This window comes from Ceratotherium simum, chromosome 31 (assembly GCF_057802395.1).
Source record: "Ceratotherium simum simum isolate JZ-2026a chromosome 31, ASM5780239v1, whole genome shotgun sequence".
Taxonomy (NCBI): Eukaryota; Metazoa; Chordata; class Mammalia; order Perissodactyla; family Rhinocerotidae; genus Ceratotherium; species Ceratotherium simum.
Window position 1 is genome coordinate 6,370,192 of NC_141930.1, and position 17,307 is coordinate 6,387,498.

The window sequence follows — 17,307 nt, forward strand, 5'->3', positions numbered from 1 at the left end:
AGTCTCCTTAAAAAATTAAAAATAGAACTCCCATATTATCCAGAAATTCCACTTCTGGGTATTTATCCAAAGAAAACACAAACACTAACTCAAAAGGATATATGCACCCCCATGTTTACCACGGCATTATTTACAATAGGAAAGATATGGAAACAATCTAAGTGTCCACTGATGGATGAATGGATAAAGAATATGTGGTGTGTATATATATATACATACACAGATATATACATACACACACACACACACACACACACACATACACACATACTGAAATACTATGCAGCCATAAAAAAGAATGAAATCTTGCCATTTTCAACAACATGGATGGACCCTGAAAGCGTTATGCTAAGTGAAATAAGACAGACAAAGAAAGACAAATACCATATGATCTCAGTTGTATGTGGAATTCAAAAAAAACAAAAAAGCTCATAGACTCAGAGAACAGATTGGTGGTTACCAGAGACAGGGGGTGGGAGGTGGGCGAAATGAATAAAGGAGATCAAAAGATACAAACAGCTGGTTATGAAATAAGTCATGGGGATGTAACATACAGTGTGGTGACTATAGCTAATAATAGTGTATTGCATACTTGAAAATTGCTAAGAGAGCAATCTTAAAAGTCCTCATCATGTTAAAAAAATTTTTTTTTTACTATGTGTGGTGACAGATGTTAACCAGTCATATTGTGGCATTCATTTCGCAATATATACAAATATCAAATCATTATGTTGTACACCTGAAACTAATATAATGTTATATGTGAATTATACTTCAACTTAAAATTGTTTTTAATTAAAAAAATATGTTCAGTTCATTTTCTGAAAGTGAAATCCAGACATTAATCAAGACCAGATATTCTGGAAGATAAAGGACACAAAGACTAGTATATCCTGTATGCTCCTTTCAATTATCTCTAAAGGAAGTTCTTCTTGGACAATTTCAATGACCTGTTCTAGATCTTTATACTTCTCCTAACTGTGGTATCTGTACACTTTTTCTTCTTGAAAGTTTAATTTTCCTTGGCTTCTTTGATATTGGACTATCAGGTTTTCCTTGTCAGGTATCTTCTGCTACCACCCGCAGCCCTGTCCACAAGTCAGGGAAATATTCCAAGGCTCATTTTTCTTTTCTTTTCTTTTCTCTCTGTACCCTTATTTACTCATGGATAGAACGGCCACCTCAAGGCCAAGACTGCCAAGTCTATCCTGAAAACCACTTCTTCTTTTAGTCTACGTCTACAGAATTCTCTTTCTATGTCTCATTCACGCTGGAAGGGCGATATTATCAACCTCAAACCATTATTATGCCACAAAGCAGATTATCTTCTAACGTTCATTTCGAAATTACAACTATCAGTTTTCGGAGGCCAGGGACTATTCCAAAGCCTTAGAAACCATGGAACAATCCTTAAATCAAATTGCACAATTCTAATGATAAACAGGCCTGTAGACTGGTCTGAATTTTGGTATTTCACTATCAAAGAACGACTTTCCCGATAACCTTACAGGTCTTCAGATATGCAAGTCTAACAAGCCTAATACTTTATTATTTGGGATAAAATTGCTCCCTAGATCATTTAAAAAAACACTAAAGAATTTCAGGAGTTCTCTGCCAATAAGGACTTCTGAATTATGTAGGACGAATAGGCTGAAACGCAGTGCTCACTCTTCCGACTCTCAAAATCGATTGTCATCCCTTAAAGCGCTGCTAATTCTGGAAAACAATCTATAACATATTCGAACCAGCCGAAGCTGGTAATGACTACAAGTCCCATGATGCCAAGCAGGAGCCCGGACTAATGTTGGCCGCAGTTCCTCCTGGGAATTGTAGTCTTCTGGTCATCTGTCGGGCATACTAGGTACCGTAGCCTGCATTTCTCAAAAGTTACCTTATAAAGATAGAGTTAGGGCAGAGAAGGTAGAATTCTTTCCACAAAGCTGGGTTCAACCCCGCTGGCAAAGAGCCCTGGCGCCCCAGCCCCAGTCTGCGCGGCGGGGGCGGGCGCCCTCGGCGTGACGTCGCTTCCGGGAGAGGCGCGGCCGCCCCGCCCCCCTCCTCGCGGGGACCTGGGCCCGGCGCCCGGGCAGAGCCGGGCGGAGGCGGAGCAGCCGCTGTGGGGCGGGCGTCACGTGAGGGCTGTCGGTGCGGTGGGTGGCGATGGAGAGCTGCGGTTAAGGAGGTCGGGGCTGGCCGTCCGGGGACGCGCACCGGCGCGGGGTCGCGAGCGGGCTGAGGTAGGGATGGGGGCGGGCGCTGGCGCGGCGACACCTGCGCCCCGGGGTGGCGGGGGGCGGGACCCCGGGAGGGGCGCCAGGAGCCCCGGGCCACCCTCCGGCCACCGCCGACCCCGCCGTGCGTGGCGGGCCGCGGGTGTCGCCGTCCCCGAGCCGGAGCCCGTGGCCCGTGCTCAGCTCCGGCCGCCCGCTCTCCTCCGGCCGCCCGGCGCGCGCAGGTCGGGCGGCTCACCTGCGCGCGGTGCCAGCGCGGGCTGGACGGTGGTCCTCGGGCGCTCGCCCGGGGCAGAGGCGGAGGCGCCCCAGGAGCCCGGCGCGCTCCCTGGACCTCTGGGGCGCCCGCCGTGTGCGCGCAGCGGCCGGGGGGTGCGCGTCCTCCCCGGCCCTGGGGACTCGGGTGGCGGAGGGCAGGCGGAGGGCAGGGCGGTCCCGCGGGCTCCGGGGGGGTGAGAGTTCAGACTTGTGTTGACTTCTTTTGGGGGAGGCCATCAGGCGGAACCGAGCAGCGGTGAATCAGCAGCTCAAGTTTCCTGAAGCTTTGGTGATGGGGAAGGGTGCCCAGAGCCACGTGCCGGGTTAGAAATCTTGTTTCAGCATCTTTCCAAGTCCGAGCAGTCGGTTTCCTGCCTTCCTCACCAGTGAGCAGAGTTGTGTCGGTGGAGTTGGGCAGGCGGACGCCTGGTTGTGTGTCATTTCACTGGTCTGTAGTTACTACAGTTTCTTAGTTTGTCATTTGACAACGTAGTGGTAAACCTTTTCTTCCTTGCTGTATTATCAGATTATTCTGAGACCGAATCAAGTCCTGTAGACAACAGAGACTGTTAAGAGTGACCAAGATTTGTTAAATGTCCTCTGTTTATGGCATAGCAGAATTAGTGATGATCTGGCAACTGTGAAGAACGTTTACACTTCTAATCGTTTAATCTCGTTGGATGTAAGCTGAATGCTCGTTGGCTTTTTATTTGATTAATTTGACCAAGTGTTTTTGAAATACATTTCATCCTGGGTTTAATAAACAGTCACTTTAAGAGCAGTTGACATTTACCTTGTAGAGTCTAACCTTCTAGTTCACTCGTGGTACTCTGGGTAAGTCTTTAGCGTTTCACTAATTAAATCAAATGGTAATGTGAATACTTTTCCTCCCTTTCTTTCTTTCCTTTCCCTTCTTTTCTCCCTGTACTATATGTAGTACTGTCAGGACCATAAGCAGAGGAGGGTCTTTACCACTCTTCCTCTTTCCGACTCCTTTATATGGATGTCATCGGGTTAGAATGAACATTGCAAAAATCCATCACAAGGAAGTAAAGTGGGGAAAAAAGGATAACGTAATATGAGGGTCAAGAAAAAGAGTGTGCAATAGCTCTGTTCTCCATACCTTGCAAATGGGAACCCTTAGAGATGATATTTTGGGATTAAAGGAAGAGGTTTGGGGCCTGTTTTCATTCCAGATAAAATAATAAGAGTGTCACAAAATTAAAAGAAATGAGTATGAACATTTTGTTTTCTTTTGGATAATGCTCCAGGTTAAAGACTAATCTTTCAATCTGTTCTTCTCATTTTTAGATAGTGAATTCCTAAGAAGAAAATAATGGATTGCGTGTTCATTGTTCTCTAAGGGTTTGGACTGTGCAGTGTGCAGCTGTGTTGCAGAGGCCAGAAGAAGATGGCGACTCCTTTTGTGCCCGTTCCTATGCCCATAGGGAATGCTGCTTCCAGTTTTACAACCAACAGAAACCAAAGAAGTTCTTCTTTTGGCAGTGTCTCAACAAGCTCAAACTCTTCCAAAGGCCATTTAGAAGACTCAAATATGGGTAATTCTAGACAGACAAGTGTACCTGATCAAATGGATAGTACCTCATCTATCTGTAGCAGTCCCCTCATTAGGACTAAATTTACAGGTGCAGATTCTTCCATTGAGTATACTGCTAGACCAAGAGAAAGTGAAGAACAGAATCCTGAGACAGGAAATTTGGAAGATAGGCCTTCTACACCTACCATCCTGGGTTATGAGGTGATGGAAGAAAGAGCTAAATTTACTGTGAGTATTGGCTTGTGCTGTACGCCAGTAAAAAGTGAAAGTGTGACCAACCTGTCTTCTAACCCTGTGCTAATTTGATTAATGTTAGCCTGTACTTGTAATTTCTTTTTTTTTTTTTTTGTGAGGAAGATCAGCCCTGAGCTAACATCCATACTAATCCTCCTCTTTTTGCTGAGGAAGACCAGCTCTGAGCTAACATCTATTGCCAATCCTCCTCCTTTTTTTTCCCCAAAGCCCCAGTAGATAGTTGTATGTCATAGCTGAACATCCTTCTGGTTGCTGTATGTGGGACGCGGTCTCAGCATGGACAGAGAAGTGGTGCGTCCTGCGCGCCCGGGATCCGAACCCGGGCCGCCAGTAGTGGAGCGTGCGCACTTAACTGCTAAGCCACGGGGCCGGCCCATACTTGTAATTTCTTGAACATAAAATTCGAATGGCTTTTACACTTCTAAATTTTGTCTTGCTCTGTTTTACTTGAACAAATTTTCACAAACCAGACACACCTCTGAAACTAGCACACAGATCTAGTAACAGAACATTACTAGCTGTGGAGAGATGTTTTAGTATCAGCCCATATATTTCTGTGTCATGTCTGCCTAGTATTCTATTGTATGTAAGTGTCAAAAGTTATTAACCTGTACTTTTTGATGAGAATTTCACTTATTTCCATTTATTTTGCTATTACGAAGGTGCAATAAATATCATTTGTATGTAAAAAAAAAAAAAAAAAAGAACATTACTAGCATCCTAAAAGCCAGCCTAGCATGCTCTGTGTCAGTCAGTTCCCACTTTCCTCATAGCTTAGATTAATTTTGCCTATTTTTGTACTTTCTATAAATGGAATTATGGAGTATGTACTCTGGGGTGTGGTCTCTTCTCTTCAGCATTATGTTTGTAAGATTCATCCTGGATCTGGCATATAATTGCAGGTGGCTCATTTTTATTACTGATAGGATTCCTGTATGTGAATATACTATAGTTGATCTATCCATTCTGCTGTTGAAGAGCATTTGGGTAATTTCCTGTTTGGGGCTCTTACAAATGCTACAGCTATGAAGCTTTTAGTACATGTCACTCAGTAAACACAGGTACGCATTTCTGTTTGATATCTGCCTGGGAGTAAAATTGCTTCATCGTCTGCCCAGCTTTAGAAAACACTGATGAACAATGTACCAGAGTTGCTGTACTAGTTCTCCTTTAAGCAGTGTGTGAGAGTTACATTACTCCACACCTTCCCAACATGTGGTATTTTTGCATCTTTTTCAATTTAGCTATTCTTGTGGGTAAAGTGATAGCACTCTTGTGTGGTTTTAACTTGCATTTTCTTAATGACTAAACTGAAGACATTTTAGGCCATTTGGATATTCTCTTTTGTGAAGTGTCTGTTCAAGACCTTTGTTCATTTTCCTTTGGGGAAGTCTTTTCCTCGTTGGTTTGTAGTTATCCATGCATTTTGGACATAAATTCTTTTTTCGGAACATGTACTGTGACTATCATCTCTCACTCTGTGGTTTGCCCTTTCCCTCCCTTAATGATGCATTTGGTAAACAGAAGTTCTTAATTTTAATATAGTCCAATTTATTTTTTTCTTTTATGGTTAGCACTTTTTAAAATCTGCCTACTCCCAGGTTACAAAGATGTTATCCTATATTTTCTACTAAAAACTTTATCGTTGAACCTTTCACATTTAGATCTGTAAACCACCTGGAATTGATTTTTATCTGTGGTGTGAAGTAACAGTCAAAACACATTTTTTTCCTCTGTGTGGGATCAAGTAATCGAATTTTTATTGAAAAGACCGTACCTTCTCTGCATTTGTATTGTTGCCTGTGTCATAAGTCAGGCGAACGTAAATGTGTGGGTCTGTTTCTGTGTCCCATTTTTCCTTCCTTTACCAATTCCACATTGTCTTAGTTACTAAAGCTTTATGATTGGTCTAGATATCTGGTAGGTTCAGTACTCTACCTTGGTGGTTGTTCTTTGGCATTGTCTTGGCTGTTCTTGGCCCTTTGCGTTGGGATAGTATTGAATCTATAGACTGACTGAAGGAGAACTGACATCTTTACTGTACTCAGTCTTTGAATCTATGAACTTAATCCAATTACTTAAGTCTTTGACTTCTTTTAATAATGTTTTGTAGTTTTCAGGGCAGAGGTCTTACATCTTTTGGTTAGATTTATTTCTAGGTATGGATGTTTAATGTTCTTGATATGTTTTTCTGTTTTCTGTTTGTTCATTGCTAGTTTATATGTTTTGGTCTTGTATGTTAATGTGTGTTTATATATCCAGCAACCTTGCTAAATTCACTTATAAATTGAATAGTTTGTTCTTTCTCTTGGATATTCTTGAACTAAAGTTTTTATCTTTACTTCAACATTTCATGTTGTAAATTTACAACAGTATGGGGCCAGCCCCCGTGGCCTAGTGGTTAAGTTTGGCGCACTCTGCTTTGGCGGCCCGGGTTTGGTTCCCAGGCACGGACCTACACCACTCGCCTGTCAGTGGTCTTGCTGTGGTGGCAGCTCACATGCAAAAAGAGGAGGGTTGGCAGCAGATGGTAGCTCAGTGCAAATCTTCCTCAGGAAAAAAAAAAAAAAATTTTACAACAGTATGGAACAGCCTCCAAGAAAAAATTGTTGAGATAATTTATGAAGAAGCAATCTTTAGAGTTAAACTATCATAAGACTGATGATGTGATGGGAAATCTGCATGGACCTGACTTTTTTGAGAGTGATTTTGGAAATTATACTAAACTGGTGGCTCATTTTTTTACGTTGACCTGCCTTCATTATGAAGGAATGAGTGTTCATTGAGGTGATGTGTGTGAAAATGCAAGTTCGTCAGCAAATTTAAGGCAGTGGTATATAAATATGAAGTCTTTCAAGACGCCATAGAGGAAGAAGTAAATGACAGATATAAAATTAGTCATATTCATTTATTCATTAATTTAATATTTTTGATTACCTGTTATGTGCCAGGCGCTCTTCCAGGTAATAATGGTACAGCAACTTGAATGAATGAACGATAGATAAGTAAATTGTTAAAAGTACTGGTATGTCACATGGTGATAAGTCCTACAGAGAGAAATAAAAGAGGAAAGAGAGAGAGTCTCCCCGAAACTGGAGTTGCCATTTAAATAGCATTGTCAGTCATGGCCCCACAGAAAAGATGTTAGCACTAAAGGGAGAGAGCCATGACAATGTCTGGGGAAAGAGCTTTCCAGACAGATGGGATAGCTACAGAGACCCTTGTGGCTGACAGCAGAATAAGCAATGGGGAGAGATGTTGGAACCGAGATGACAGGTAAAGGCGAGAGAGTGTGACACCCAGATCAAGTAGAGCGTGGAGACCATTGTAAGGCCTTTAGATTTCACTCTGCATGAGATGGGAATCTTTGAAAAGGTTTTAAAAGGAAGAGTCACATGATCTGACTTAATTTCTAAAACGTTCATTCTGGCTGCTGGATTGAGACTGGGTTTTCTGGGGGAAGAATGGAAGCAGGAAGCAGTTACGTTCTTGCAGTAATCCACGGCAGACGTGATGGTGGCCTGGACCAGGCTGGTGGAAAAGATCCTAAGAAGTGATCAGATTCTGGATATACTTTGGAAGTAGAGCCTTGGGATGTGGGAGAAAGAGAAATCAAAGATGATCCCAAAGTTTTGGGTCTAAACAATGAGAGGAATAGGATTGCCATTTAATTAGATGGCAGGTTTTGAGGGGATGATCAGGATTTGTTTTTGAACATGCTAGGTTTGAGATGTCTGTTAGACATCAAAATGGAGATGTCAGGTGTGTGTGTGTATGTGCTTGTGAGTGTGTACACATGTATTATGTGTGTGCACATGTATAAGTTGAATTTAGCAGAGAGGTCTGAGCTGGAGATACAAGCTTGAGAGTCTTAGGTTTGTAAAGTAAATTTTCCTAGATATATTCCTTTGAATTGATCTCTTAACTTAAGAAAGTATTAGGATTGACTGGTGAGATCTTATAATATGTAGAATGTCAAGTCTTTGAAAAGTGTTTAAAAACAAAAACTGACTAGGATTGGTGAGTAGGATTGGGTAGGAGGCATGAGGTGGGCTTCTTCGGTTAGTGAGGTTTTGTTTCTTGGTCTTGGTACTAGTTAATGGATGTGTTTATGTTGTGAAAATTCATTAAGTTGTATACTTATGATTTTGGCACTTTTCTGTATGTATTTTATAATCCAGTGTATGCTTCTGCATATGTTATAATCTACTTAAAAGTCCTCAAACAAGAACTACATAAAAAGATAGTACAAAGTAGTATATACTAATTTTCAAATAAAGAATAGAAACAATAACTGCTGTTAAAGGAGGAAATGATCAATACTGTCTATAAAGTTTTCATTGAAACCACTAGTTAAACGAGTAGAAAGGCAGGAGAGCTTTCTAGAAAAGATAAAACGAGAAATCCGTACTTTGTCTTCCCTAGAGAAACAGGAGTGTTCAGAGGCCACTGTGGAGAATAGCTTAGTTAGAAGGGAGGGTTCATTTTTTAAAACAGGCAAATAAAGTCAATATGGATTATGTGTAGATAAACCTAATTATCATATGAAGTTGACTTTTATCATGCCTCGGTTATACTCAGAAGTTTTGATGTCCATTTATCCCTTTGATTTGAGTTAGTAGCTCCTAAAAAGAGTGTTTCCTTTGTATCCTCTTTGTGACTATCTTAGATCAGGACTTTCTGGAGACTTGAAAGGGTATCCAAATAATCTTCCTCACCTTTATATGTTACAAAGATAAATTACTTGTGTCTTACTTCAAAACTAAAGGATTCAGCCTTAACCCTTACTGATTCTCCCCCTTAAAAGCTGAAAGAGAAGTCTATAAGGGAGAAAAGTCGAATGGTAGGATGATCTACAGTCCCTAAATAATGACTTGTCTCTGGAGCATCCAGTAGGACTATAATGTGAGCCACAAATGTGAGTTGTATTTGTAATTTAAAATTTCCTAGTAGCCATGTTAAAAAAGGTAAAAAGAAACAGATGAAATTATATTTCATACCATATTTTATTAAACCTAATATATCCAAAATATGATCGTTTCAATATGTAATCAATATAAAACCATTTTAATGAACTATTTTTACATCATTTTTCATATTAAGTCTTTGAAATCTGGTGTGTTTTTGTACACTCCCAGCTCATGTCAGTTTGGACTAGTCAAGAGTTCAAGTGTTTGGTGGCCACGTACAGCTCTAGAGCTACAGTGGAAACTCACTGCTCAGCAGACTTCAGAGAAAAAGTTACTCGTTTTAAGCAAGTTTCACTCGTTGGACAGATAGTTAATTGAGTACTTCATACGTACCATGTATTTAGCTTAGTCCAAAATACTGTACCAAAAACTACCAGGAGGTGTATGACAGAATCTCTGAGATTCTGTTATAAATAGTACTTCCTCGTAATAAATTCTAAGATTATACTTATGAAAAATAGAATCTGGTTTTTTATTATATGCTTTTTGAAATACTGACTTGCTTCAACCACATTTTTCTGTTCAATGGCCTAGATAATTATGCATAATTATAGCGATATGAACCTTTATCTAATATGAGAATTTTTTAGCTTATATTTCAGCCTTGAAGATTAAAACAACATCAGATTTATTTGAAAACCTGGCTTCATAGTTATTGAGTTTAAAAGTTAAATTAATTGTACAGGACAAGAGTGACTATTTTCATAGCTTTTTCAATCATGATTGATTATTTTATCAATTTTAGAATATGTTGGCATAAAATATATTTTGGAAACTGATGAGTTTATTTATTATTAGTCTTCACCAGAAAAGCATTTTGAGGGCTGGCCCGGTGGCGCAAGCAGTTAAGTGCGTGCGCTCCGCTGCAGCGGCCCAGGGTTTGCCAGTTCGGATCCCGGGCGCGCACTGACACACTGCTTGGCAAGCCATGCTGTGGCAGCGTCCCGTATAAAGTGGAGGAAGAGATGGGCACGAATGTTAGCCCAGGGCCAGTCTTCCTCAGCAAAAAAAAAGAGGAGGATTGGCAGATGTTAGCACCCGGCTGATCTCCTCACAAAAAAAAAAAAAAGAAAAGCATTTTGTCTCAAATTTGTCATAGTCATGTTTCTTAAGGAAAAAAAGCTTGCTTTTGGAGCCTACATTGATTATTTGTACATTTGATGGTCTAAATAATTTCTGATTTTTTTACATAATAATCGTTATGATCTGGGTTGTTAAGTAAAAGTTTTAAAAACATTTGGTTTGAATTCTTAAATATCTCTACATATATATGTGTATATAGATAGATAGATAGATAGATATTTTAAATTCTTTCTTTTTCTCTCTGCATAGGTATATAAAATACTAGTAAAGAAAACCCCAGAAGAAAGCTGGATAGTTTTCAGGAGATACACTGACTTCTCTAGGCTTAATGATAAAGTAAGTATTTTAATAAATTGAAAACTGACTTTTCAAATTTGAATTATTATCTGTTCCTGACAATTCTGTTATATTTGTGTTTTTTCTTCCTTGTTAATTGAGTGAAGTTAAATCTTTGCTAGGTCCTAAGAAAATTAACTGTTTCATTGCACTTTAGTAGCCTGAAGTCCCATCTCTATGCATAAATTTCTTTTTTGGGAAATAAAAAATTATTTTTACTATAAAAATTTGAAAACCTTAAAATTGCTAGCAGAAATATAAATGGTTATTTATATAATCTTGTGAGCTTGACAAGGATGTATATTATAAGACTAAATCATGACTACAAGAGAATGAACAAAAAAAGTTTTTAACATATTGTATTAGTTTTCTGTTGCTTTATAACAAATTACCACCAACTTTGTTACTTAAAACACACCTGTTAGCTAGTGATATCAGTGAGCTCAGCTGGGTTTGCTGCTTAGAGCCAAACAAGGTCAAAATCAAGAGGTTAGCTGGACTGGGCTGTTATCTGGAGGATCTGGGAAAGAACCAGCTTCCAGGCTGGTTCAGATTGTTGGCAGAGTTCAGTTTCTTGTGGTGGTAAGACCAAAGTCCCTGCTTCCTTGCTGGTTGTCAGCCAGAGGTGGTTCTTAGCTCATAGAGACCACTCTCCAGTCCTTGCACATGGCCCCTCCATCTCCAAAGCCAGCAACAGTGGGTCAGATCCTTCTTGTGCTTTGCCTTTCTCTGACTTTCTCGTCTGCCACCAAGCAGGAAGAAAGCTCTACTTTTAAAGGGCTCATATGATAAGGTTAGGCTCACCCAGATAATCTCCCTAGCTTAAGGTCAACTGAATAGTAACCCTAATTACACCTGCAGAATTCCTTTTGCTGTGTAACATAAAATGACAGAAGCAACACCAGGGGTAGAGGTCATGGAGCCATCTAGAACTCTGCTTACTGCACATATGAAACAGAGAGGATAATAATAAACATCAATATATTAAGAACCCCTAAAAATAAATAACAAAAAAAGTAAACCCAAAAGTAGAAAATACAACAAATGATATGAACAAGGAAATCCACAGGATAAATGTAAACGAACAATAAATTTGGAAAACATTTAATATCACAAGTACTCTAAGAAAAGAAAATTGAGAAACTATTTTTCATCTGTCAAGTTGACAGACATTTAAATGGTATTATCTACTGTTGGAAGTAGGAATTTTCCTAGAGTACACTTTACAGTTATGCATAATTTTGACACAATAATCACATTTTGGGGATTTATCCTATATAAGAAATCACAGATATGGGCAAGATTTAGCTCTAAGGGTATTTATCACGGTGTTTTATTTATTGTTGTTTTCTTGGTCTGTGTTTTAATTTGTTTATTAATAGTTAAAAATTAGAACCAACCTACATTTCCAACAGTATGGAGTTGATTGAGTAAATTGCAGTAAGAATGTAATAGAGAAAGAGAAGCTAAGCTGTTTGTAGAGCTAGAGGGAATCAAATGAGGCAGATGGGTAGTTGGTATTTTATGAAACCAAGAGAAAGAGCATTTTTCCAAAAGAAGCAGGTGGTTTATGATGCTTCTGAGAAGCCAAGTAAGGTGACCTTGGACCAGAAATTACTCCCAAATTTTGACAGGTGTTTAGTGGAAGAAACTACTGGTCCTGTTCTCTCCCATCTGCCACCTTCTCCCTCCCCCTTCCTGGACTACTCAGAACTTCTAAAGTTGATATATTCTTATAATATTTGGGTGGGAAACCCCATTTATGTGACTTTGTAGCTGCCTGGCTGCCAAGTTTATGCCATTCTGAAAACCTCAGTTTGAATGAAAAAGTAAAATATAAAATGCTAAGCTATTTTATCCTTTATTAAGGTATTGTTAAGATGACTTTTTGTAGTATGCCAAAATACTTAAAGTATTATTTATAATGTGTTTCTACCATTATATATGAATTTTATTTACTGTTCAGAAGTTCTTATATTACACTGATGAATTAAAAACGTATAATTCTGTACTTCTGTTGGGTTTTTTTAATGATTAAACAAACAAAATCAGAGTAATTCATGAAGTTACCAGATACTCGTGGATTTCTTAGCTTTCTTATGAAATTATTATAATTTTTGTTCACATAGATTAATTTCTAACAGTTTCAATATAGAACTATTTAATCCTTTACGACTTATTATTTTTCTTTTCAGGGCTCAATTGTTATTTAGTGTTTACTTTCCTTTATCTTTCTAGGTTCATCTTTATTGCTAAAATATTTCTTATCTTAGGCAAGTTGAGATTTAAATAACTCTTAAGCTTTTGAAGAAAGATGTTAGTAGGAGTTTAATTTAAATCCAGTAAATATCTCCTTGATGCTCCAAGTTGGGCATTTAAAAATTAATAAGTGTCTATGTCAGTCTTCCAGGTACCAGAAAGAGCCCTACCCACTATCTGCTTTTACTGGCAAGAATCAGAAACGTGTGTGAAACACCAGCAGGCACACAGGTTAAACTGTAGTTGTTATTTTTATAGTCGTTATAAATAAAGTTAAAATTTTAGGATCTTTAATTTTATAAAACCAATTGTGAAGTATTTATGAAATGAGTAGTTTGAGTTCAGCATTGTTCTAGGAATTTGGGATTATATAGAAACTATATAGGTGTGATCCTAACTTTAAGGAATTTACATTCCCCACTTATCTGTAATAATGAGGGAAAAAACAGTCAATTGACAATATGAAAATTATTGAACATAGTTTAAATAACACTGGTTAGAAAGAGGAAATTTTCTGTAGAACACTAATCTTTTTTCCGTCCTCTTTTTTCAGTCTCCTGGGTTATAATCTGGCTTCAGCTTCTCTGGGAGTTTGTAAGAGCCTCTTCTCAGGAAGTCAGAGGACAAAGTGGTAGCAAGTTGTGGAACACACAGAGGCTATCAGAGTTGAGGCATCTGGCAGAGTTGCAGGGCAGGCTGGGTGATGTAGAAATACGGCCACGAGAAGTGGGTTTTTCTGTGTTCTACTTAAAAGCTTGCTATTTTCTACATGCAGGTCACAGAAGTAGGTCAAAACTGAACACTTCTGTGAGGTAAAATGATTCTCAGTTGGTTCCAGGCAGCAGAGCATAGGGAGGGAGCAGAACCGTTATCAGCTCATTGTCAGGACCGGCCAAGTTCGTATGAAAATCTGAGCCAGGCTCAACCAGGCATTCAGTCCTCACATTAGAAAGAAATTCACTGATAATCCTCAGCATGCCTGTCTCTTGGGTCACGCTGCCCTGAAGGGATTCATCTCATCTTGTAGTTCATAAGTGGTGTCCTGAGATTGCCTTTCAGTGTCTTTCTGGGGACTTTTTCACTTCTCTCCTTTGTTGGATCTTGTCTCCTCTATCCCATGTCTTCCTCTTTTTTGAATTACTCTTTCCTTTTAGTAGAACTAATCCCCCAGTAGCTTCTTGAGGAAAAGTACGTGGGAGGTGATGTTTTTTTTTTAGACCCATGTATGTCTAAAACTATTCTCCTTTTGTCCTCATACTTGATTGAAGTTTGGGCTAGCTACAGAATTCTAGATTGGAAATAATTTTTTTTTTTTTTCAGAATTTTGAAGTCATTAAGCTATTGTCATCTTGCTGTTAGTATAGAGTGTTGCTGTTGAATCTTTTCTGTGTAATTAGTTGAAATTTCACAATTTTTTTGTAGGTTTCTTCTGTTCTCTTGGACACTCAGTGGCCTTATTCAATTTGGCAACTCATGGTCCTTTAGATCAGAGAAATATTTTTGAATTGCTTTGTTAATGAATTCCTCCATTCTGTGTTCTCAGTTCTCTCTTTCTGTAACTTCTTTTATAAAATACACCTTTTGGGCTGATTCCTTGTCTTTTCCTCCCCTTTTGAATTCTCTTTTTCTTTTTTGCTGTTTTGGAGGAGATTTCCTTATCTCTTTCTTTCTAAAAGCATGTTTTATTCTCTGAGTGTCCCTTTTTTTTGTCATCTTATTTCTTGAATGTAATATCTTAATCCATTGAATACGTTAGTGATTATTTTTTATTTGTATTTTTTATTCTTTCATGTCTTGTTCTCCTTGTGGTATCTTTTTCTCAGCCACTTTTTTCTGTTTGTCTTTGTCTTCCATGTTAAAGAGTAACTATATAGTAATTCTTGGTTGTCTGGTCATGATTAAAAGTTGGTACTAAAAGCTGATTGGAGTCCCTAGTCCATGGATGAGGCTTATGTTGACTTTAAGCTTCATTGGAGGGTGACGGAGGTGGGCCATTCTCAGAGAATTTCTGATGTCAGGATCTTTAGGTCATTCTTCTTGGGTTGATCAGACTGTCCAGAGAAGTGTTTTCCAGTCTCCTGCCTTGTGCTGCCAGTTGCTGAGCAATTTGAAGTTTCTGTAGTATAAACTTGGTATGCATTTTCCTACACTGAGGGTTTTCTTGGCTCCACTGAGTCAATTACCACTCGTCTCTCTCGAGACTTTTTTTTTTTTTTTTTTTTGCTGAGAGAGATTTTCCCTGAGCTAACATCTGTGCTAGTCTCCCTCTTTTTGTATGTGAGCTGCCACCACAGCGTGGCCACTGACAGACGAGTGATGTAGGTTCGCACCCAGGAACTAAACCCAGGCTGCTGAAGTGGAGCATGCCGAACTTAACCACTAGGCCACCACGGCTGGCCATCTACCTTTTTAGTTTCCAGTATATTGTTTTATATGTCTTTCTCTTCACTATAGTTTTTGTGGGGCTACAGAAATACAGAATTAGATGAATGTACTCATTTCTCCATCTTAATCCCAAAAACACATGCATTATTTTTTGAAGGTTTGTTTGTAGAACCATCAAATGCCTATTATGATGTCATTTTTCTAAGAGATGTATAAATGTTTTAATTTAATGAAATATGAAAACTACCTTTTATTAAAGTTAACAAGCTAATATGTAGTCCTCAAATTGTACTTTGTTCAAAATAAAGTTATGAGTAAGTACCCGTAAAATGAAGACTTTGTGAGGACTCAATTGTGGAACAATCCCCTCTTCTGAGGATAATTTTTTAAAGGAAAAAAATAACCATACATGTGGACATATGTGATATTTAAATTTTAAAGCTTAAAATTAATAAAAGACTATTTTTTTTCCTCCTTATGGCTTTTATTATTTTCATGCAAACACGTTAAATAACAAAACTCTAAGGCCAACAATATCTAGTTATATCTTGAAATCAAATCAGGGTTTTCAGTTGTCCAAGTTACTTTCTAGTTTTATCTTTACATATTTATAGGAATATAGACAGAATGTTATATTTTATATTTTTACTTAACATTTTACCCTGTGTATTTTTCCCTTTTGCTAGCCTTTTTTATTACCATGTGATATTTAGCTTTATATATGAGTATAGGAATGTGAATGTAGATGGTTTCATTTCATTCATCATTTATTGAGCAAAGATTGTTGACTGCTTGTAATGTAGCAGGCACTATGCTAGATGTTGAGGATGCGGCTATGAGTAAGGCATAATTGTTGCAGTGTAGTAAAATGGTTCTCAGTCTTAGCTGTACTTTGGACTTCCCTGGAGAGCTTTTTTAAATTACAGTGCCCAGGCCACATGCCAACTAATTAAGTCCAAATCTGTGAGAGATAGGACACAGTCATTGATATCTTTTGAAGTTCCTTGGGTGATTCCAATGTGCAGCCAAGGTTTAGAATCACAGGTCTAGTAGGAGAGTCCAGAATTAAATAAATGTTATTTACATTGTGATAAATGCCATTTAAAAAATAAATTAATGATTTGAGACTGTGTGGCAGGTTGTCTTTTCTAAAAACGTCCACAGCAATATTTTCAATCCCATGTGTTCTTCCAGAATCTTGCCACTGACCATCAGAGATAGAATCTCTTTCCCTTCCCCCTTGAACCTGGGTGTGACTACAACCAATAGAGGACAGTGAAATGATGCTGTGTGACTAGGCTAGATCATAAGAAGTGTACAGCTTCATCCTGGCCTTCTTGGAAGGCTCTCCTTTGAAATCCACCCTCTTTGCTGTGAGAAAGTCCAAGACACCTGAAGAGGCCATGTTAGGCTTGTGGCTGACATCCCTAGCTAAGGTCTCAGCTGACAACCAGCTTCATTTACTGTACATATGCAGGAGTGAACTTCAAATGATTCCAGCTCCCACCTTCAAGTCTTCCAGCTGAGGTCCCAGTGCATTGTGGAACAGAGATAAGCCATCCTCACTGTGCCCTGTATGAATTACTAACCCACAGAGTCCATGCCTAATAAATGGTTGTTTTATACCACTGAGTTTTGAGGTAACTTGTTACACAGTTATAGTCACTCGAACAGAGCGTATAAAGGGAAATCTAACGTAGCTTAGAAGGTTGGAAAAATCTTTGCTAAGAAAGTAAAAGTTAAGCCGGATATGCAAAATGGATCCTAAACCAAAATGTAAAAGCTAAAACTATAAATGTCCAAGAAAAAACATAGAAAAATATCTTTACAACTTTGGAGTGAGCAAAGATTTCTTAGCTATAATCTAAAAAAAGCATAAACCATAAAAGAAAAAAATGGATAAATTAGATAAATGGATAAATTTAAAGTTAAAAACATATGCTCTGTTAAGACTGTTAAAATGAAACTCAGG

General features: G+C 38.6%; 1 protein-coding gene across 6 annotated transcripts in view; it reads left to right on the forward strand.

Annotated features, from left to right (window-relative positions):
• The first annotated feature begins 2,131 nt into the window (after positions 1–2,131).
• Positions 2,132–17,307, forward strand: part of SNX16 (sorting nexin 16) — a 38,862-nt gene continuing 23,686 nt past the window's right edge. Inside the window, exons 1-4 of one of the 6 annotated variants that reach the window (XM_087420391.1) lie at positions 2,133–2,237; positions 3,801–4,048; positions 4,136–4,275; positions 10,605–10,691. In XM_087420391.1, coding sequence (XP_087276517.1) covers positions 3,901–4,048; positions 4,136–4,275; positions 10,605–10,691 — 375 coding nt within the window. In that variant the 5' untranslated portion in view covers positions 2,133–2,237; positions 3,801–3,900. Of the gene's footprint in view, positions 2,238–2,703; positions 3,172–3,800; positions 4,276–10,604; positions 10,692–17,307 lie in introns of those variants that run through there. The other 5 variants (XM_087420392.1, XM_087420387.1, XM_087420389.1 and 2 more) reach the window with 5 other exon arrangements.